Source organism: Colletotrichum aenigma (genome assembly GCF_013390185.1).
Source record: "Colletotrichum aenigma strain Cg56 chromosome Unknown KSG_Cg56_contig02, whole genome shotgun sequence".
NCBI classification, from domain to species: Eukaryota; Fungi; Ascomycota; class Sordariomycetes; order Glomerellales; family Glomerellaceae; genus Colletotrichum; species Colletotrichum aenigma.
The window spans coordinates 6,784,199-6,804,896 of NW_023500908.1; the positions used below are offsets into that span (position 1 = coordinate 6,784,199).

A 20,698-nucleotide genomic window follows, 5' to 3' on the forward strand; every position below is an offset into this window, starting at 1 on the left:
TGTACTCCCGTAAGGGGTTCTCGCGACTTCGGTAATTTGACGATAAAGTCGAGGGATATGGATTGCCAGGCGGTTTGTAGTACAGGCAAAGGTTGTAGCAAGCCATAAGGTTGATATCAAGCGGGTTTGCTTTTGAGGCAGACCTCACAATCCTTAATTGCTTTTGCCACACGTTCTCTGGTGACCTTTTCTCCATATTGTTGTCGTAGTCGTTTCTAGGTCTTTGTGATTCCTTAGTGACCATATGCAGGGCGAGCGTGAAACTCCATAATTGCTTTCGTCGTCTAGTTCGTTAGGCAGGCTAGTACTAGATCGTCCGGCCATCATCAAGAGTTTGGTTGCTAGCACTAGGTCTCCGTTGTTGTTTCCTTTGAGAATCACCTGGGTTTCTTCAGGTACTAGGACGTTATAGTCCGGTCGTCGGCTGAGAGCGTCAGCTCTGCTATTATCTGATCCTTTACAGTGGATAATTCGGAAGTTGAATTCTGATAGGAATTCTAACCATCTAATTTGTCGTTTATTCAACACTTTTGAAGTCGTGAAGTGTGAAAGGTTCTTATGGTCTGAGTACACAAGTACTTCGTGTGTGGTTCCTGAGAGCTCAGGTCTCTATTCCTTAAAAGCTTCGATGATTGCCATAAGTTCCTTATCGTGAACCTGATAGTTGAGTTCAGGTCTATGGAGCTTGCGAGAAAAGAAGGCACACAGGTGTAGTCATCCTTCTGAATCTCATTAAGATAATTATGCTCCTATCGCATAGTTGGATGCATTAGGTTCTACTTCAAACTGTTTTGTCGGATCTGGAATGCTTAAGATAGGCTTGCTGGCGATGAGGTCCTTGATCTTCTGGAATGCTGTTCGTTATGGTTCTTCCCATATAAAGGGCGTGTCTTTGCGGCTAAGGCTTGTGAGAGCTGCGTTGATTTTGCCATAGTCTTTGATGAATTTGCAGTAGAAGTTAATGAAACCTAGAAATCCTTAGACTTCCTTGAGGTTGTTAGGTACCAGCCATTCCTTGATGGCTTTGACTTTGTTTTCTGACATACAGACTTTTCCAGGGGTGATAGTGAATCCGAGGTATTCCACCCTCTGTGTGTGGAATTCGCTTTTCTCAGGTTCAACTAATAGCTTAGCTTCTTAGAGGGCTTATAAGACGTAGTGTACATCTTCCTTATGTTTCTCAAGTGTTGATGAGAAGATGAGGATGTCGTTAAGATAGACTACTATGCAGATGTCGACATATTTGCGTAAGACTTAGTTGATTATATTTTGGAATATTGCAGGGGCGTTAGTGAGGCTGAAGGGCATAACGAGGTACTCGAAATGTCCTTTTTGTGTTCTGAAAGCGGTCTTCTATTCTTCTCCTTGCTTTATTCTGATCAGGTTATAGGCTCCTTTGAGGTCGAGGGCTGTAAACCAGTTGGCTCCATGAAGGAGTCGTCTCATTTCGTCGATAAGTGGTAGTAGGTAGCGGTTCTTAATCGTTATTTCGTTTAGCATGCGGTAATCGACGCATAATCATAGTTTTCCATTCTTTTTGGGTACAAACAGGATTAGGCTTCCTGCTGGTGACGTTGAGGGTCTGATATATCCCTTCTTAAGATTTTCTTCAAGGTATTTATCTAGGGCTTCCATCTCTATCTGGTTGAGTCTGTAGATCTTGTTGAAGCGTGGTTCCTTCCCTTTTTTGAGGGGTATTTCGTGGTCGAAACTGGTGTGTTCGGGCAGTCCGGTTTCTAATTCAGCTGCAAAGAGTTTCTTATACACTCTATATTCTTCTGGGATAGACAGAAGTAGATCGTTCTTCTGTTCGAGATCTATCGTTGTCGGTGGTTGTGATATGGCTTCTTTTGCCTTGAGGTAACAGAGGTATCGTTTTGCTGTTCCTTATCGTATTGATTCGTTTGAGGCCTGATTCTGACAGGGCTGCTCAGGGACTGAATCATCGTGGTCCTAATAGAGTTAGCCTTTGCTCTAATCTATCCGTGGGTTGCTTATTCGTAGCCAGGGTAGTCCTAGCACTATGTTGTATGTTCCTAGATCGGCAATATCGAATTGGATTCTTTCTTTTCGATTCAGGTAGCTCATCTCGAGGGGCGCAGTCTCATTATAGATAGTACCTCCTTCGTACTTGAATTCTTCTCCTTCTGCTGTGTGTAACTGATATGGTCGTTCTTTTCCTCCCCATCGTATTTCTAGCCTATTGATGGCTTGGGGGGCAATGAAGTTTGCTTCAGCTCTGCTGTCGATCAGCATAAGTGTTGTCTGCTGATTAATAGTAACTTCAAGTTTGATGTTACCCTTATATCCTTATGATATTTGATGAATAGATCTTATATTTATTGCCTGTTGTGATCCGTCGTCAGTAGGCGAGTCTAGTTTTTTAACTGCTCTGGTTGTCTTAGGTAGGTGATTTGCTTCCCTTCTTGTCGTGCCTTTGCGAGGCTGTTTTCGCAGATCCTGACCTATAGGGGTCTAGGTCCGTTCTTTGCGATTCTCTAGGTTCATGCCTTTTCTTAGTAGTAAACTTAGCATTCGTCTTATTAGCATTCGTCCTATTTTATGCTGTCGTCATATTGACATCTCATAGGGAACTGAGGACTAGGTCTAAAGACTGCAAGGTTGTCTTCAAACAGTACTATAGTCCATCCGATCATAACGGAGGTTGAGTAGATCTTATGGATAGGTTTGTCGTCATGTCTTCTGGGGTAGAACTAGTAATCGTGCTTTTCTCCTATGTGTTCCTTGCACTTGTCGTGGAAGCACTGGGGCCAGAAGAGGGTTTGGTGAAGCTGGTGGTTGCTTCTCAGCGCGGGATGATCTTTCGTGTGTAGCTGAGGGGTGTAGCCTCAGTCTCGCTGGGCTGCTGAGGTGCTATAGAAGTGGCGTTGTTGCTTATCTTGAAGCCTGTCGATTTCTTAGTATCTCAGAAGTTGCTTGATTCTTCCTTCCTGGTCGTTGGGTTCCTCTTTAGAGCTGGAGTCGTCCACACTAGGGGTGAACCTATAGGCGATCTCTGCCTGAGTGCGTTGTCAGGCAATATCGCGAGGTTCATCTGAGTTATAGGAAGAGCTTTCTCCTTCTCTGAAAGTCCAGTTGTTAGTCATACTGAGGAGTTGTTATTCCATCAGAGGATTATGTTGGTGTTCTGGTTCTTCTTCTGATTCTTATTGTTGATATAGTCATACTTATCTGTTGTCTTCTTGCTGGATTAGCTTTATTTCCTTCTGGATTTGTTGTTCTTCGTGGTGGAGTTGTTAGCTAGTTATGCGGGGGGTGATTAGTTCTAATTGCTGAATTCGTAGCATCTTGTTAAGTTGTTCAGTTGGTTTTCTAGCTATTTTGCTGTTGCTGGAGTGCATTATTACCAGGGTCCTAGGGCGAGTGTCTGGGGTGGTTATGTTGTAACCAGACCATCCAGGGTTGCTATCCCTTAGGTAGTGTCCTGATATTTCTTTGTCTTTGAGGTGAATTCAGCAGTTGTCGTCGTAGCATCTGGTCCACAACTAGGACGTATATAGGGCTTTTGCAATTGTGTTAACTTGTTGAGGTCGTTCTGCCACTGGTTTCCAGGGGAGCTTCTTAGGCTGTTCGCAGTCTTTAGCGATATAGCCTTGCTTGTTGCAGTTATAGCACTTAGGGTTCCAAGGTTTTTTGTTGTTAGGTTTAGTTATCATGCTGAGATCTATAGGTCTGCTGTGTTATCTATAGGCGGTGCTCTAGCGGGTGTTATTCCAGTTGTTGCAGGGTCTGTTGTTATTCCGCTAGCTGTTGAACTTCTGTTGAGGCTGCTATTAGTACTTACGTCCTGAATTTAGGTTTTGTTGTTTCTCTCCTCGTTCCTTTCGTTATTCATAGAGGCGGTTGTCAACTTTAATAGCATGTTCGACGTAGGCGAGGAAGCTAGGAGGTGTCTCTAGTTTGGCTATTTCGTCTTTGACCTCATCCTTGAGTCCTTGATAAAAGGCAAAAACTTTGCTTTCGTCGGTCATGTGGAGTCTTGCAGCTAATCGCCTAAACTCTGCGGCGTAGAGTGTAGCTGACTTGGTTTGTCGTAGGTGGGATAGGTCTCGTTCGGCCTGTCTTTGTTTATTAGGGTCAAGGAAGAGAGATTCTAAGGCCTTAACATAGCCTGTGAAGCTGAAGAAGATGTCCTTGACTTCTTAGCTGTATTTCTCGACAGGGTTGTCAAGCTATTCCTATTGAAGGGGTTCAAACCAGGCAAGGGCTCGTCCCTAAAGGAAGGTGGCCGCGTGTACAACGCATTCGGTGTCGTTTTGGAAGGTGTTTATGTGGAAGGCCTGGTAGGTTTGGACTTATACCAGGTGTCCTTTAAGTTGTCCTGGGGTTCTATCGAAAGTGGAAGGCGTGTTAAGCTTAAGGCGTTCTCATCCTTCGACTGGGGCGGATATAACGTTAGCGGCAGCTCGGAGGGTGGCGACTTCTTTCTCTAGATCCTGGTTCTTGCGGGCTTGTTCCTGGAGTTCGCTAAGGGCCGCAGCGTTCTGGTTGAACATTTCGCGCATTGCCTTGAAGTTGCTATTAGTCTTATTAAGCTGGCGCTTAAGTTCTTTGGTGTCGTCCTTGCTGTCTAAGTCGTCCTTCATCTTCTGGTCTCCTAGTTCCTGGGCTAGGTTTTAGGTGGCTCGTCCTCCCGAAGTAGACAAGGATCCCAGGGTAGGCGACTTAACAGAGGCGTGGGAAGATATTGTCGTTCGTTACTGTTAGTAGGAATTAATGGTCAACTTACTGAACAGGAGCAATCAAAGTGTTACGGTCAGCTATCCGACAGTAGGGTCTGCTAACAGAAGCTGGGGATTGATACGTTCTAACAGTATACTGGGTCGTGGTTGTAGGTCGTAGTTCGTAGGCTGTAGTAGATCGGTTCTTCAGAGGCTAAGGTGATCAGTCTTAGACTTAATAAGTGATTTCGCAGTGAAGGTAAGCTGAGAGTATCCGTGAGGATGAATACTAAGTTGATTGCTGAAGAGCTATGGAAGTCTGACTATAAGCCAGGCTCAGGGTCATACTATATATAAGTTCTGAACAGTGGTCTTTGTCTATCTAAGGGTGATCACCTAGGTGCATGAGGTGATCGCGATCAGTTGGCAAAGCCAACTGATCACTGAGCGTTCCTTCCTATGCTCCACTGATCGTTTCCTTATCTTATCGTCACATGACTTATACCATAGTTCTTCCGTGCCGAGTGAGTTCCTGTTGTTCCCGTGATCCTGCAGTACAAATGTCCTGTCCTAGCCGCCCGGCGCCCAAGTGGGTCGGTCAACTGTTATCCATGCATAACGGGTCGTAACATAATAATATTAATTTAAGTTTATAATACTATATAATTAATATATATTATTTATAATTAATTAATAATAGGAGAAATAATAGAAAATAACCAAAAAATAATACTAATTAACGTTTAAAGTAGTAGTATAGCTAAAACCTAAAAATCCCATATTTGCAGGGGTTTTAGTAAGGGCAAACGCAAATGAGTGCGGCCTATGCAAAGCTATTCTTGCCTTTTCACTGTTGACTGCGACCCTTGCTGCCACAGCGCAACTGATCAATTCATTGGCCAATTTATTCACGAGCTGAAACCATGGCCGCAACTTTTTCAAGTTCGCGACTTGCCTTCATCGACGAAAAGGAAGTCAATACAGACAATCTTGACAATGAATCTTCAAGAACCGGGCAATGTCAACGAATTTGACAGTACCACTCAGAGTCAGCAGGTGTATCGGCCGCTGTGCCTCCAATTATCCCTGAATACATCCTGGACGCTCCAGTTCCGGGTTTGAGAGAGATCTTAGAGAGGAGATTGCACACGAAAGGCACGAGCACCACCGACTGGACAACCACAAACACAGCCACATTTCCAACGCCGACAACCACCAAGACGAAGCAACCGTCCAGACCGTCCTGGTGACGAGGGAGACAGCGATTCTGATGGAGAAAATAACCCAAAGAAGAGTTACAGTGGGGACAATGGGAAGATATATAATCGGAATGCTTACCAGGCCACGAACGAAAGGGCCTTCGCCCAGAACATGACGCAGGTTACGCGGTCTCCAAATCTGCATAGACATGGTACACGATAGACCGGAGTGTGTTGAAAGAACGATTGAGTCACACCCTGTCCGAGATATGATCCCCCCGTGGATGATGACCGTGTCATGAAAGCTTTCTACTTCATATCACTGCGCTTCTTGTGATTCAGTCAACTCAGCCCTAAGTCTCAGGTACCCAGACGGGGAGAAATTTTGTAGCGAAGGACCTTTCGGCATCAGGCACTAAATCACAAACCCAATAATGGATCTTCTCGTCGAGCGTTACATTCTTCTTGTCTCACGCGGGACTTCCATCAGCGCAGAGGAAACGCCAGCAGATGCACAAGCCCGTGCCGTTGAAGGTAGCAAGCACGTCGGCAGAACTGAAACATCCCCTATATCCTGATATTATGGACACAAATTTGGCTGCCTTTCTATCAGACTTCCTTCCGTTTTGGTGCCATAAAGGCAAAGATCTAGGATTATTAAGGAAGGTTGAATGTGCTCAGAATCAAAATCAGCGTGAAACTTACGGCCGACCACGTTCCTACCTAGGTGTAACACCATAATGCTATGATCAAAATCGCGGTGAGAAGACTTCTGAAGCACGGTAAGAACGATCCCTCACTTACCTATCCAGTAATTGACCGTATGAGATTCTGGCTGCCCGCAGCCTCCATTGGTTGAGTAACGTGCCACGTCTTCTAGGTGGTCTTGGCTGCATGAGGCAGACGGCTGCCTCACTGAGGCTGCTCGGAGAGCCTGGCGACGAACACTGCCCCAAAGCCCCGCACGTACTTGGAAGGAAGTGCAAAAAACAAAAGTCCTTTTACAACCTCATATCTTTACGAGTCTCAGGCATTCCGTGTTCTTGCGCAAGATTCATCCGGGTATGCTTTGCCGACATTCCTCGACTACTCCGATATATCGCCTTTTTCACTGGTGCATTAGCAGCACAATCCTCGAATCTTTCGTGCCGACAAGTCAGATCAGGATGCGGCCGCCCGAAAACCTTACGACTAGTACCATCGACACTTCCACAACCTCGAAGCACTTTTCGAGCGCTGTTGCCAAAAGACAAGGCCAACAGGACGGCAATTCCCACAGTCAGAGTGTGTCTAAGCACCATCAACAAGTTGATGAACTCGATGTTTCCCGTCCTGGCTTTCGGGAAGTTCCTGCAAATGTTACGAGGATAACAGCCGGTACGAGGAGCGCTGCAGCACCGCCACCAAACCAACCACAAGCCGCTCCCCTCAACCAACGTCGACCCCCGACGAGAAAGTCGAAGAAGAACAATCGTCTTGGGGACAATAGCGATAGCGGGTCTGAGTCGGACAACACGAACCGACTGGGAAATAACGATGACTATTCTGCCTCGCGCCGGCCCGAAGCAGCGCCTGAAGTACCCGGAGCAGTTATCCCAGCCGAGTATCCACGACACATGCGGCAAAAAGGGTTTGACTGGATGCTGAGGTTGAAACAGGCTGGACAGACATGCGAGGAGTTCCATCAACGATGCGCAAAAAATCGTGAGATTGGCTGGGAGAGGCTAGAAAAACTGGCAAACGACCCCCGTGCATCTCAACCAGGGACAACCGACCAGGTTTTCACGTATCCCTCAGCAGATCTTCGTCGTAAACCTTGGAACAATCAAGCCCTCAGGGCTGATTTTAAGATTTGGGAGAGTCGCCGGCGAGCACATTTCGACAAAGTGCTCTACAGTTATTTCCAAGCTTCGCTGGGAAACGATTGTCCGATGAAGACTCCAATCGACATGCTCGACATGCTCGACATGCTCCACACTCTCCAGGGAATTGTTGACGCCGTAGAGGCTGAAATGGTCCACTGCTTGGGTCACTTTGATCGACGTGAAGACTTCGTTGGCACCAATTTAGCTTCTGGGTCTACAAGTAACTCGGAGCTGATTTGCAAAATGATCCAAGAAATGCATAGGATTGTGGTACCGCTTTCCCCGGCTAAGGAGATGATCTCCGGGGAAACAACTGAGCAAACAGAATTATTGACCGCCACGAACTTCCTGAAGCAGAAGGTGAGGGCAATTCAGGTCCCGGAAACGTCGCCAGTGGGACAAATCACGCGCGCATATGTTGACAAGATTATTGCACTCTTGGAGATTGATTACAATGCCCGCCAGACCTATTTCACGTCATACGGTCCCATAGAAAGTCCTAAGAATGATGCCTTTTTCAACCTCTTCAGCTTTAGATACAAGACGGGACGCAATCACGCGGTGCGCAGCATTACCAACCTCCATCTCAAACCCATCGAGTACTTGAGCTGGATATTAGACACCAGTGACAAAGACTCATTGCTCGTATACATTCGTGGATTGCAATGGGAGCAGAATCAGGAGCTCAGAGACTCTTACCGGATTCGACAGAAAATGTTCTATCCTGGCGACAGCAGGCCCGGGTTTGGTTGGTCGGTTCTTTGGAGTTGGGACCAGCCCAAGATTTTTGAGGAATTCTCACAGCTTTCGATGGCAAGACTTGGGTGGTTTTACGAAAAATCAGAAGAAGAGCGCTATGTCCAGTATCAACTACGGAGCGCATACCTTGATGAGTGGGAAAGCACTGATGAGGTTATATTAAAGGTTAGCATGACGAAGGAAGTTATCGGGATGTACCTGTCCGACGGTCGATTGATCACCTTGGACGGCTCGTTGTCGGAGCCTGAGGGAAAGGTAGAGCCGAGCCCGGCGTAACACACGAAGCTGTTGTGGAAAGGGCCGGTGTTCACTTCAGGATGGGCTTGTTCGGAGTTGGTCTTGGATTTGAATCTTGTAATTAGAGTGGTTGTACAACTTCATTCTACGGCTTGTCCTCAAAGAATGCGCGTTAAGTCGGAAGTTATAAGTTGCACCGCTTGAGTTTGATTACTTTAGGGGAATGAGGGCGGCATTCAGGAGGGTAAGGGTGAAAAGTGGGTGAAACCTGGTAATTACATGTACTCATGGCCCTGTCATTATTTCAACCTATATCCCGCACCCTTTGACGCCGATTCCTATCATAAATCGTGACCATGGTCGTTCATACTACACTGTACCTTTCCTCCTCTTAATCTCAATCTTCGCTTCAACGGGAGGCACGACCGTGACGCCGATCCATTGCGGTTTCGGCCTCTCAGACAGGGTCTTCACCTCGTAATTCAGCAGCAGATTGGCGACAACCATCTTCAGTTCGTGGGCAACGAAGAAGCGTCCAGGGCTGTAGGAGATTAGTCTTCGGGTGTTGCGGCGAGGACAGCAGAACCAACTCACCATGCATGCCTTCCATGGCCGAACGCCAGGTGGGCATCACTGGTCGTAACCATACCTAGGTTCTTCAACCTCAGCCCTTCGTCTAAGTTCCTTTCCTCTTGCGGCTTGGCCTCGTATGCTTCCCTCTCTCGACTCGTCCTGAAGGCGTCGTATTCCAAAGCGTTTGACGTGAGCTCGTCATCGTGGTGCAGGCCCTCGAGGTTGACTGTGAGGAACGTGCCCTTGGGCAGATGCCAGCCCTCTTGCTCGTTGGTAATGCCCTCCTTCGCCACAACCTTGCGCTCCATCAGGGTGCAGCTGAAGTTGCTCAATCTCTGACTTTCACGGATGGCACTGTCCAGCCGGTATAGTCTTGACAACCCGTTCTTCGTCCATTGCCCGCCCTCCTCTTTCAAAACCCTAGCTGCCTCCTCTCGGATGCCATCGATGTAACCCTTTGCTGGGTTGGATGCTAGCAGGTCGAGGACGATACTATGGCCAGTGATGACTGTCGTGTGGATTGCCGCGAACTGAATAGGCAACAAGCGCTTCGAAATAACGTAGGGGTCCAGTTCGAAGTAGTTCTTCTCCGCCTTGGCCATGCGAATATCCCATGTGATGAAGTCTTCCGGTGCAGCCCAGCTGTCGTATTCCGGATCCCCCGCCTCCTTCTTCTGCATGTCGTGTAGTCGCTTCCTAATGACGGGCAGACTATGCTTCGCCGCCTTGCGCCAGAGCCACCAGTTGGGAAGGGCAATCAAGGGCCCGATAATAGGGAGCATGATATGCGGGATCATGTGCATGGCAAAGCAATTCAAGATAACCTGGTCTACGAACGAAACCATGGCCTTGCAGAACTCCTTGTTTCGGCATATCGTGTCGCCGACCAGCATTCTGTTTGTAACAGGCGGAACGATGGTCAACCAGGCATCCCATAGACTAAGTGTCTTCCAGTTATCAGTGTCTGTACCGAATGCCTCGTCGACGGCAACAGCAACCTCCTCTTCGATGCCCGGGACAAGAGTGCTGAGGTGACGCGCCAGACTCTTGTGGATCACCCGCGTATGCCAGACGTCGTCCGCGTAGACCTTGCCTAGGAAGTTGTAGTCGCTGTATAGTACGTCATTGTGCGCTTCGTGGGCGGAGACGATCGAGTCGGGGTGCTCGAGCAGCCATTTTGTGAGGGATCGGGGGAGGACGATGTCGGGAGCCCTGCTCGCAGCGGCGGGTACAATGAATGCGCGGTTCTGCTTGTTGTACTATGCTCATTGTCAGCAATTTCTTTGTCGCGTGTTCAGAGGGACTGTGACATACCTTCTGGTACCCCTCAATGACCCAGTCTCTGTACCGAAAGATGTAGTAGTAGAAGTTCTTGATTCGCGCGACAGTTCCCTTCCCATGGCCAACAACGGGGATGTTCTCGGGGTATGTAGGCTTCCATGTGTGGTCGAGAATGAGCAGCGTGACGAAGACAAAGAAGAGGGATCCGAAGACGCGCCCGGGCGTCAGGGAGTCGGTGATGTAGGCGTGAAGGCTTCCCGCCATGGTGGACAGTCGGTCGGTCTGCTTCCTCTCGGTAGCTTGTCGTCGTTGTTGTTGTCGCTTCTGTTCCTCAAGTCGTCCTGGACATGATCATCTGAAATCCAGAGAGGGAGCGAAGGGTTGGTGGAGGTTAAGTTGCATCGTCGGAGTTTAGCAAGCAGCCGCTACCGATCAGGAGTCGCCAATTGGTAATGTTTCTTTGCTTCAGGTCCATGACGCTCTGGCGCTGTCAAGGACTCAAGCTTGCATTCCCGTCCGCGCTAAAAGACGAGCTGCCCTCCCTGGAGGGGAACCCCGGTCCTGAATTCAGCTGGTGATTGGGAGTTGGCGGTGTAAGCGAAGCACGCTGTGACCTGTTTCAGGTACGTGCCGTGTCTGTCATCGTTCTCGGATCCGGAGCTCTTAACATTTCATCACACGAGTCATATGTCGAACTATTAGACATGTCCAAAGTCTGGGGGAGGTTTACTGCTTTTGGTGTCTCAAACCTTGCCGTATCCGGCTAGATCTGCTTCTTGGGTGTCCAGTCTTTCCCACTGAACTGGCTATGCATCGAGGGGCAGAGGGGACAGCTCCGTGAACCGTGTTCCATGATACGAGGAAACATGATATTTGAGAGCTGCTTACGCTCATTATTTCACGTTGACTCGTTCATGTTCTCAATCGACTGATTTTCAGGGGCAATATGTAACACCATCTTCTCGAAGCTTATCTACCCCGAATCCCCCTTCTCATTTCAACCACAGTCTTCCGACTCTTCCGCTAGATCCAGACGCCCAGCAGACGCGCCCAGCGAGGCACTCGACACTGTCAAACGACCCTGTATCAAACGTCTTCCACGTCCGTCCGCCATCAACTGTCACATCTGATCCGGATGGTCCGACCGCAACCGCGACATTACAAAGACCTGCAGCCCATGATGAACCCGACCGGTATCCGCCCGGAAACGCCTCCGACGCCGTCCACGTTGCGCCTCCGTCTTCCGACCATGACGAGGTGTATGTTAAGCCGTTGGCAACGTTAAAATCCCCGCCGACCGCGATGCCGTTGAGCTCGTCCTTGAACTGCACCGAAAAGACGCCAGCCGATGCGCCACCCGCAATTGCGCTTCCCGAGACGTCCCAATTGTGTCCATCGGCACTTCGAAAGACCCTGCCGGGGTCAACGCCACCAGAAGCAAGATACCACCGTCCCGCCGCCGTTGAAATACACGTCCCACTGGCAGCAAAGCCGAACTCTCCCCCCAACGCAGGTGCCATGCCGCTAGAATCGACAATCTCCCAGGACTTTCCTCCATCCACCGTCTCGATCAATCGAAACTTGCCATCGACAGGATCGCTAACCGCAAGGCCTCTCTCCTCATCCTCAAAGTCGACGCAGTTGAAGAATCCCGCAGCCTCTTCATTCGCAAACGTTTGAGTCCAGGACGCGCCTCCATCATTGGTGATGTACACGCGTGAATCCGCCCCCTCGCCGATGGACAGGATGACGGCCTTCTCAGCAGAAAAGGCTTGCACGTCGCGGAATTGAAGCTCTGCATCTTCCGGCGGGAGTGAAGGTCCGACCGATGACCATGAGGCGCCGCCATCTGTGGTGAGCAGGACGGTGCCATTCGTGCCAGAAACCCAGGCGATCTTATTCGAGACTGGCGACAGTCCTCGAAACTGCTGCTTGCTGCCCGTTGGGAGAATCTCCCAGGTCAAGTTTGCGTGTCGCGATGAAATGCCGATCTGTGGGTTGACAGGCGACGCGACCGCGAGGGCCGCGAAGCCGAGCGAGAGAAGGATGAGCAACATGGCTGATGAAGTGATACATTCGGCTTGCAAGTAGATAAAGAGCCAACCGGCTGCGGTGTTTGTTTTGTCACCTCATCCTGCGGGGTTACACCGCCAGCCTCCTCATGTCGCCAATTCTCTATCGCGACATCCTTCCGCAGATCATTGACGACCTTCCCAATCGGGACGTCAATATCGTGATGCTCGGGTCCTGTCCCACACCGCACTATCCCGAACCATGGACTCGGGTACCGGCAATAGTTGCTCTTTTCTGGCAACCTGCTTTGAGTTTCTGAAGGTGAACACAGTATTGGGCCTATTCAATCTCTTCACCCGTCACTTGCGTTACGCTTGCGAGACATCGACTTGTTGTTTTCTTTCCTTGATCAACCTATTTACAGAACACCGAACTTCAAGAGGTATGTATGTGCAAGAAACAAAGGCACCCTTACTCAAGCTGCCGCCACACTCTCATGCTCGATCCGAGTCACGTTCTGTTCGCTGCCAGAATAGCGGTTTTTCACAATCCACCATCCGTAAACTCCCCGTTGGCAATAGCCTCAGTAATCTCTTCGTCCGCCTCAAAGTATCCCGCAAGATCAGTCCTCTTCTCAAGCAGCAAGTCAACGACCATTCTTCCAAACACCTTCTCACCCGCCAGGCTCAAATGGGTGCGGTCAGAGCCACCGAGGTTGTAGGCGATTGAATTGGCCTCTCCGATGGCATTAACGTAGTCAGTGCTCTTCATGTTGAGGTCGAGCCACTTGATCTTGCTCTCCTTCGCCGCAGCGATTGTCTTGCCGCGCCAGTCGTGCAGGTTCTGCACCACCTCGCCATCCTCAAAGGTTCGGCGAGTGAGCGAAGTGATGAAAATCTTTCCTCGTCAGTCATGATCATCCATGGCATTACATCGAGCAGGATAACAGAAAAGCTCACCGGTGTAGCTCCAGCACTCTTGAGCTCAGCAGCGATGTCAATCAGATTCGCTCGGAACTCATCCAGCTCCATGACCTTCTGGTCATTGTGCCCAAATTGAACAGTCACGATCGGCTCATAGTCTGCCTTGGTGTCCTTGATGGATGCTTTGCTGACTTGAGCGGGTGTTCTGTCTGGCTTCCTGAGATGATATGCCAGGCTAACATTGACTTCTTATACGCATCGGCTTCAACCTAAGATACTACCGTATCACTAAGATTGGTTCTTGTCTTCAAACCTCCTTTTTTCCGCATTTTCACGATGACGTTCTCTCGGGGGAGACAACTCAAAACGATGTCCAATGCAACAGAACACTTCCAGATTCGCATCGTGAGTTCACAGTCATGCCGTCCCGGGCCCCACAGCCGTGCATTCCACCACTCGCATCTGGCCCATTCGGCCGAGTCTTGCAACTGCAGCTGAAATTTCTCCAAATCAAGAAACTGCACGCCGGCACTTCGTGACGATCAAGGTCTATTAGGATGGAAAAGCATGCAACACGACACAATGCAAAAGACTGAGACGGGCGAAGAACAAGCTCACCCGCCACATCTTTGCACCGAAGCCACCATATCAAAGTAGCCCAGGGTTCCATCAGACCCCCAACGCGGACAGCTCCGCTCGTCGTAGCCACATGGCATAGCAGATCTCCCCCCAATTTCAGACGAACAGGGTGGGTGCTCCGGTGAGCCTCAGCGATCGGCAGTCGTTTTTGACGCTTTCGGCCTCACTGTCGTCTTCCCTAACGGTGGCCGGGGCATGTCTCTCGGGTTCGCTCTCGATGCCGAAACCGCGGGATGTTTCAACCCCACAGCGGGCTTGTCAGTTTGCGTAGCAAGACATGAAAGCCAGCAGACAAATAATCTTATTTAGCGCCAGTGTTTAGCGTTTATTAAGACCTCTACGATAAATTTTCACCTTTTGAGGGCATACGGCAAGTTGACCTGCGATGTAGTCGTCGTAGACGAGGTTGAGTTTTCTGAGGTCCTGTCTGAAGGCGCTAGTAGACACTCAAGTGCCGACGACCCATAGATCGCCGTGAGAGTGGTACGATGACCAACACGGCAACATTTTGACTCCGGTTTTACGACTGAGAATGACACGATACTGGTCATGAGAAACATGAGCTTGTCAGCTGGCGTCCCAGGAGATGTTCAGCCAAAGGCTACAATTGCTACTGGAGATGTTGGCAAGAACGGCGATTACGCGCAACCCTGGAATCCGTTGGAGAGTCGATTCAAATGGCAGCAACGGTCCGTGATCTTCATGGAAACAGTATGGTCATTATCATGGAATTTTGTCTCTATCTAGTGCACAGAATAAGTTTGCTCTACGGATACGGACACTCTTCCCAACACAAGCAGAAGGGTGGATCGCGTGGTGGATATGACGTGCTGCATTCACCGGAAGGGCCCCCGTTAGCGCCCGCTCACTTAAAATTGAAGGGAGATGCAGCGCTTACCGTCTGCATGTACTCTTCAGTTTCACCAGAGATCCCTAGTTTTTACGATGGCCAACAAACACGCTAAGATCGATTTCGGGAATCCTTAATGGGTGTCTGCGTGCTTGGCGCTTCCTATCCCGGCAAAGGGGTACGACATCCCTGCAGTTGTTGATAACGAGTCCATTCCCAACAGACCGGACTACTCCAGCCGATGATGGTTGGCTGTTAGGGAGTTGAAGAAGCCTATGGCTTGAACCTCTTTAAAAAGCTCGACGTTTGCAGATAGGCTTCAAGTTCTGCAGACAACTTCTGTTTTCGTTCAGTGGTGTCACGTCGTTCTTTTCTCCGGCTGTTTGTTTGCCTTCACACTCCTTTGTTCCACTTCGACTTCAAATCCAATATTTTTCAGCCAACCACTCATTCACTGATACTATCCCTTTCGAAATTCACCATCAACATTGACCATGGGTATTTTCAACGTTTTACTCTGCGCCAGCGCAGTCAGCGCTTACACCGTCACCAATGTTGGTCGATTCATGTTGAAGAATATTTATCCCGTCGTCATCCCGGGCCAATATGCCTCCCACATGCACACTTTCTTCGGATCCGATGCTGTGACTGCGAACACCACGACCTCCAAAGAACTTCAGGCCGGTTGCTCCACTGCCGAGAACCCCAACGATTACTCTTCCTATTGTAAGCCAGTCTCTGAATTTTATCCACTACCTGTTTTCAATCCGCATTCTACGTCTGCACATCCTGTTCCCAGATGACTAACTTGCAAAGGGGTTCCCACTCTTTTCTACAAGAACTCTACCGGTACCTTCCCGGCTCCCATCTTCCGCTTCAGCGCCTACTACGTCAGTATCGACAAGGCCGAAGTAGCCATTCCCCAGAACTACAAAGCTGTCGTTGGCAACTCCTCTGCCACCTCCCAGGACGGCGTAGAGAACCTCGCCGGAATCCAGTGGTTCTGCGACCACGGCGGCCAGGGCACGACCGACGGCAAGGATGCCGCCGAATTTCCTTCCAAAACCTGCCCCGCTCATCTCCAGACGATTCTCCTCTTCCACGAATGCGTCAACGAGACCACCCTCGAATCGACCTATTCTGGCGTCCAACACTGGACGAAGACCTTCCGCCCCGAGAACCGCTGCCCTCTGGGCATGAAGAGAATGCCGCAGCTCAGATTCAGCATCCGGTATGATCTGCGTACCGCCCTGCCTGATGGCTGGGATGGTCCTGCGCCGTTGGAGCTGGCTTGCGGATCTTCGTACTGCACCCATGGCGACTTCATCAACGGATGGCTGCCCGAGGCCGCCGAGAATATGCTGAAGGCGAATGACAAGAGAGACTTTGCCGGTGTCGATGGGCCGAATGGAAAGTATAACGCCGGCACTCTTTGCAAGACAACCGCTGTCGATGCGGACCCCGAGCATGGCACTTCTGACTATGCGAAGAGCAAGGAGATCTTGGCCAGCCTGAAGGGCTGAGATGCGAATCTAGAAACCATGTTGGATCGGAGGTGTCCCGAAGCAACCCAAAGCAGTCCGTGTTTAACACAGGCTAGTTACTCTTCCTCGATCGGAGAATAGTCTGGAGTTTGGCATAGCTTGACATCCTCTTCATGTTCAGGCGATGGCCCCTCCTGAGTCTGGCACGGCATTATTGTTATTTTACCACTTGTAATACTGTAGCAACAACACTAGTGTTGTCCAAAAATATTCGATTCTTGAACTAAATACTGAACAAGTACCAAACTATCCAGGGTGTTGACTGTGATTCAGATCGGTGCAGCTGTTGTAAAGTGACACAGTGCATCAAGTCATCGATGAGCTTCGTAGCGGCTCAATGCTTTCGATGATGACGATGACGAATGACAAGTCCTCGGGGCTCACGCTGTCTAAAGAGTAGACCACTAATGCCCGGATGCCTCGATTTATGTGAATATTATCAGCCAATTAGTCGGTCCTGTCTTCTGAGTAAGCTAGATACTAGCCCAAACCAGCAACTTCAGTTAAACTGAGTTCGGGACTTGAAATCCGGGCGTAAGTTCGGGCGGGGCGGGTGCGAAATGGTCCCTTGACCGATGATTACAAACGCGACGTCCTCTTGGCCATACCAGTGATGGTTTTGAACTACGATCACATCGTAAAACTGGCTTACAACTCAGGAATTCAGGAGAAGTCCTATGAGTATCATAGGTTAACTGTAAAGGTGAAGGAGTAGCCCGGCTGTGCCAAGTGACTTCCGAGCACAATTCCCGAGGTCTCATACCAAGACCCACTCACTCCCGATGCTCGTAACAACCGAGACGACGAACTTCCGAGCCTGCAATTATCACAAAAATTGGATCAAATTCTCCGCCCATCAGACGTTTTGCGTCGAATCGGTACTAACTTACGTAAATTCTCTGATGCGCGGAGTGTGGTGCACTGTGTGGCTACCGAGTTGCTTGACTGGAGAAGGCGTGCTTTCACCGTTCACCGATACAGTCAACTCGTATTCACACCGATGCAAGACATGAGAATATCAGGCTGCCAATCATTTTGAGATCAGTCAGACAGGTGTTGAAGTACCTAATATCTCGGGCGCAAACTTGACTGAGGGGTTCAAAACGCGGGGAAGCCGGTTGAATGACGGTGCCTCGGTTGAAAGTTTATTATATCTAATCGCGGCCTTCTAGATCCATCTTCTACATCATCGATAGTCGTCGTCGATACAATTGACTCGTAGTTCAGCAGTTCAGTATGGCAGACACCGAACCACAATCAGTGCTCGTCTCCAAGACGCCGGAGGGCATTACGACAATAACGATCAATCGCCCTCACCGGCGCAACGCAATCGACGGTGCAACCGGTCGCAAGCTCACGGATGCATTCCTTGCATTTGAGAAAGACGACACGCAAAAAGTATGCGTGTTCAATGGCTCAAACGACTCGTTCTGCGCGGGTTTTGACCTTCACGAAGTCGCAACTTACCACAACCCCGATGGAAAAGACTATAAGGGTCCCATCATCGATGAATCCCATCGCGTAGATGGGCGAAATATCGGTCCCATCGGTCCGTCGCGTATGCAAATCAAGAAGCCCGTCATCAGCGCCGTGTCAGGTCATGCGGTGGCGGGTGGGCTGGAACTCTCCCTTCTCGGCGACATGCGGGTTGCCGAAGAGGACGCCGTGTTCGGCGTGTTTTGCCGCCGGTTCGGCGTGCCGCTTATTGACGGCGGCACGGTCCGGTTGCAGGCTATCGTGGGGCTGGGCCGGGCTCTGGACATGATCCTCACCGGCCGAGCTGTGGGTGCGCAGGAAGCACTGCAGATGGGTCTTGCGAACCGAGTTGTGCCCAAGGGCAAGGCCTTGGAAGAGGCTACGAAGATCGCAAAGCAGCTCTTGGCGTTCCCGCAGGCCTGCATGAACACAGACCGGGCGAGTTGCTATTACGCAGCGTACAATGCCTCTTCGTTTGAAGATGCCCTGAGCAGGGAATTTGATGCGGGGATCAAGGTCATCAGCTCGGAGAGCGTGAAAGGCGCGGCACGATTTAGCAAGGGGGCTGGACGACATGGAAGTTTTGAGGAGTCAAAACTTTGATGCTTCTATGGGAACGGGCCTACGATGCGGTTTGCTTCGGCTCGGAGCCCCATGTTCGCACGGCGGGTTCAGCAGCACACCGATCACATTACAGGCAGAGATTCCTGGCAAAAACGATGTCGCAATGGCTGTTACGGAGCTCGGTGGGTTCGACAAATCACGTCTCGGCTAGTGTAGGGCGAAGATGACATGGCGGTCGGCAAGGGCGTCCAATGCCAACGGGCGTCGTGAGGCGCTGGCTGGCACATGTAAGAGACTTACCAGAATGATTAACTTAAGTTTGACTCATACTGGATTGTCGAACATGAGGCCGGACCACTGAGAATGCTGGTTTCCGATGGTGTGAGTGTGAGTAAGTTGTTCGCACGCGAAATCCACCAGTCGGTAACACTTCGACCCCTGCAAGCGGCATCGTTTTCGGTTCTGGCCTCTCGGGAGTTGATGTCTGCGCGGAAGTTTTAATACTAAGACTACGACGGATTGCTCCAGGACTCATCTGCTTTCAAATGTTGGACTGAGTTTGAAGACAAATCGCTTTGATTGTTAATACATCGGGATTCATTTCCCACCTTCAAGAAGCCATCAAACGCCTGGCTTAAAGGACAAGACTTGGCATGGCTGTCCTACAGCCAAGCTGCCGACCGGATCGCCGGTACGGCCAGAGATTGGGCTCATCGATTCCCACACTGACATGCGGTCTATGCGCTGGTCACGCAATGAAGAAGCTTACGAAACGCATATCGACTTTGGCCGCAACAACTTCAAAAGCCACGATTATGGACATCAATATCGACAACCACTACACATCGAAGGTCTACACTTGCGGTACAACGATATCAGGCCATGTCTCAATCAATCCGCGCCACGACACAGAATTTAGCTCAGTTCAGATCAGCCTCCAGGGAAAAGCAAGTGTCCGCATCGACGACACATACTCTTCCAGGCAGACATCACAGATTCTCTTGAAAGTCGATATGCCGGTGGCGGAATCGGCATATCCCGAATCAAGAATATTCAAAGCCGGAGAGACATACAAGATACCGTTTCGATTCATCATTCCCAGCCAACTGACAGAGGCTGCGTGTCAACACGACGTCGAGTCAACGTCGATACGCGATTATCACCTGCGGCTTCCTTCCAGTCTACTAAGTTGGGGCAAGTACGACATGACTCCCAAGCTCTTGGGCATTCGGTATCATATCAAAGCAAAAGTTGTGCGAGAGTCTGGTCCGCAATGCCCCAAGCCGTCTGAAGTTCTCTCAGAGGCTCAATACGAGATCAACCTACTTGCAGCATCTCCAGAGGAACCGCCACTAAGTGTCAACGCACGGGACTCGCAATATTGCGTTATCGAATCAAAGAATGTTTCAAAGGCCTTGTTCTCAGGGCCGTTGGGCCGTGTCGCTGCAGCAGCGGCACAGCCGCCTACAATCCACTTGAGCCGGGACGGACGCACCGCTTGCAGCTCCTCTTTTCAAGCGAACCTTATCTTTGAACCATCTGTTACAAGTGTTACTCCGCCGAAAGTAGTTTTGCAGTCGATCAAAATTGTTGCGCAAACCTGGTATTCGACAAAGGTCATGAACGGCTTGCCCAACATGGGCTCCCTTCGAGAGCCTTTCAATATTTCGGCGCGAGTACTGTGGGAGACTCTGGAATACGAGTCTTGGAAACCCAAGACGATTCCCGATAGTCAAGATTCTGCAGAGGCGAAGGAAGAAAGCTGGGATTCGGCACCGCCGACGCCTTATTCAACGACTTTGCGAGCTGAGTTTCGCCTGCCCACTGAGAAATACGTTTTCCCGCCGACCTTTCACTCATGTCTGATATCAAGAACGTACGCCTTAAAAATTAGCCTGAGCGCTGGCGGTACTGATATCAGCCTGGTATTACCCATTCAAATTGCCATGGAAGCAAACGAGCAGCCGACAGCGAGGCTGCAGGATGCGGAGTTGCCAGTTTGGAGACCATGATGGGTTGCTGATAGCCCCTCTGAGGTTGGAGATGCAAGATGTGCTAACATCTTGAGCACAAGTAATGATATCGGAATTGGT

At 49.9% G+C, this 20,698-nt stretch overlaps 7 protein-coding genes across 7 annotated transcripts; 3 read left to right on the forward strand and 4 right to left on the reverse strand.

Moving 5' to 3' along the window:
- Positions 1 to 3,848: 3,848 nt before the first annotated feature.
- Positions 3,849 to 4,607, reverse strand: CGCA056_v003846 (Retrotransposon-derived protein PEG10; the record flags this gene model as incomplete). Its single annotated transcript, XM_037319102.1, has 2 exons — positions 3,849 to 4,154; positions 4,416 to 4,607. 2 exons carry the CDS (start codon positions 4,605 to 4,607, stop codon positions 3,849 to 3,851), a joined length of 498 nt encoding a protein of 165 aa, XP_037182664.1.
- A 4,420-nt stretch (positions 4,608 to 9,027) lies between these two features.
- Positions 9,028 to 10,860, reverse strand: gloP (Cytochrome P450 monooxygenase gloP; the record flags this gene model as incomplete). The annotated part of the gene is made up of 4 exons (XM_037319103.1): positions 9,028 to 9,035; positions 9,123 to 9,283; positions 9,337 to 10,574; positions 10,630 to 10,860. 4 exons carry the CDS (start codon positions 10,858 to 10,860, stop codon positions 9,028 to 9,030), a joined length of 1,638 nt encoding a protein of 545 aa, XP_037182665.1.
- A 728-nt stretch (positions 10,861 to 11,588) lies between these two features.
- Positions 11,589 to 12,653, reverse strand: CGCA056_v003848 (Ycf48-like protein; the record flags this gene model as incomplete). The annotated part of the gene is made up of 1 exon (XM_037319104.1): positions 11,589 to 12,653. The coding sequence occupies one exon, from the start codon at positions 12,651 to 12,653 to the stop codon at positions 11,589 to 11,591; it is 1,065 nt and encodes a 354-aa protein (XP_037182672.1).
- Positions 12,654 to 13,152: 499 nt separating this feature from the next.
- Positions 13,153 to 13,640, reverse strand: yxiM (putative esterase YxiM; the record flags this gene model as incomplete). Its single annotated transcript, XM_037319105.1, has 2 exons — positions 13,153 to 13,506; positions 13,569 to 13,640. 2 exons carry the CDS (start codon positions 13,638 to 13,640, stop codon positions 13,153 to 13,155), a joined length of 426 nt encoding a protein of 141 aa, XP_037182673.1.
- Positions 13,641 to 15,515: 1,875 nt separating this feature from the next.
- Positions 15,516 to 16,544, forward strand: CGCA056_v003850 (uncharacterized protein; the record flags this gene model as incomplete). Its single annotated transcript, XM_037319106.1, has 2 exons — positions 15,516 to 15,747; positions 15,838 to 16,544. The coding sequence occupies 2 exons, from the start codon at positions 15,516 to 15,518 to the stop codon at positions 16,542 to 16,544; spliced, it is 939 nt and encodes a 312-aa protein (XP_037183605.1).
- A 1,257-nt stretch (positions 16,545 to 17,801) lies between these two features.
- Positions 17,802 to 18,644, forward strand: CGCA056_v003851 (putative enoyl-CoA hydratase; the record flags this gene model as incomplete). The annotated part of the gene is made up of 1 exon (XM_037319107.1): positions 17,802 to 18,644. One exon carries the CDS (start codon positions 17,802 to 17,804, stop codon positions 18,642 to 18,644), a length of 843 nt encoding a protein of 280 aa, XP_037183604.1.
- A 776-nt stretch (positions 18,645 to 19,420) lies between these two features.
- On the forward strand, positions 19,421 to 20,617 carry CGCA056_v003852 (uncharacterized protein; the record flags this gene model as incomplete). Its single annotated transcript, XM_037319108.1, has 1 exon — positions 19,421 to 20,617. One exon carries the CDS (start codon positions 19,421 to 19,423, stop codon positions 20,615 to 20,617), a length of 1,197 nt encoding a protein of 398 aa, XP_037183607.1.
- Positions 20,618 to 20,698: the final 81 nt, after the last annotated feature.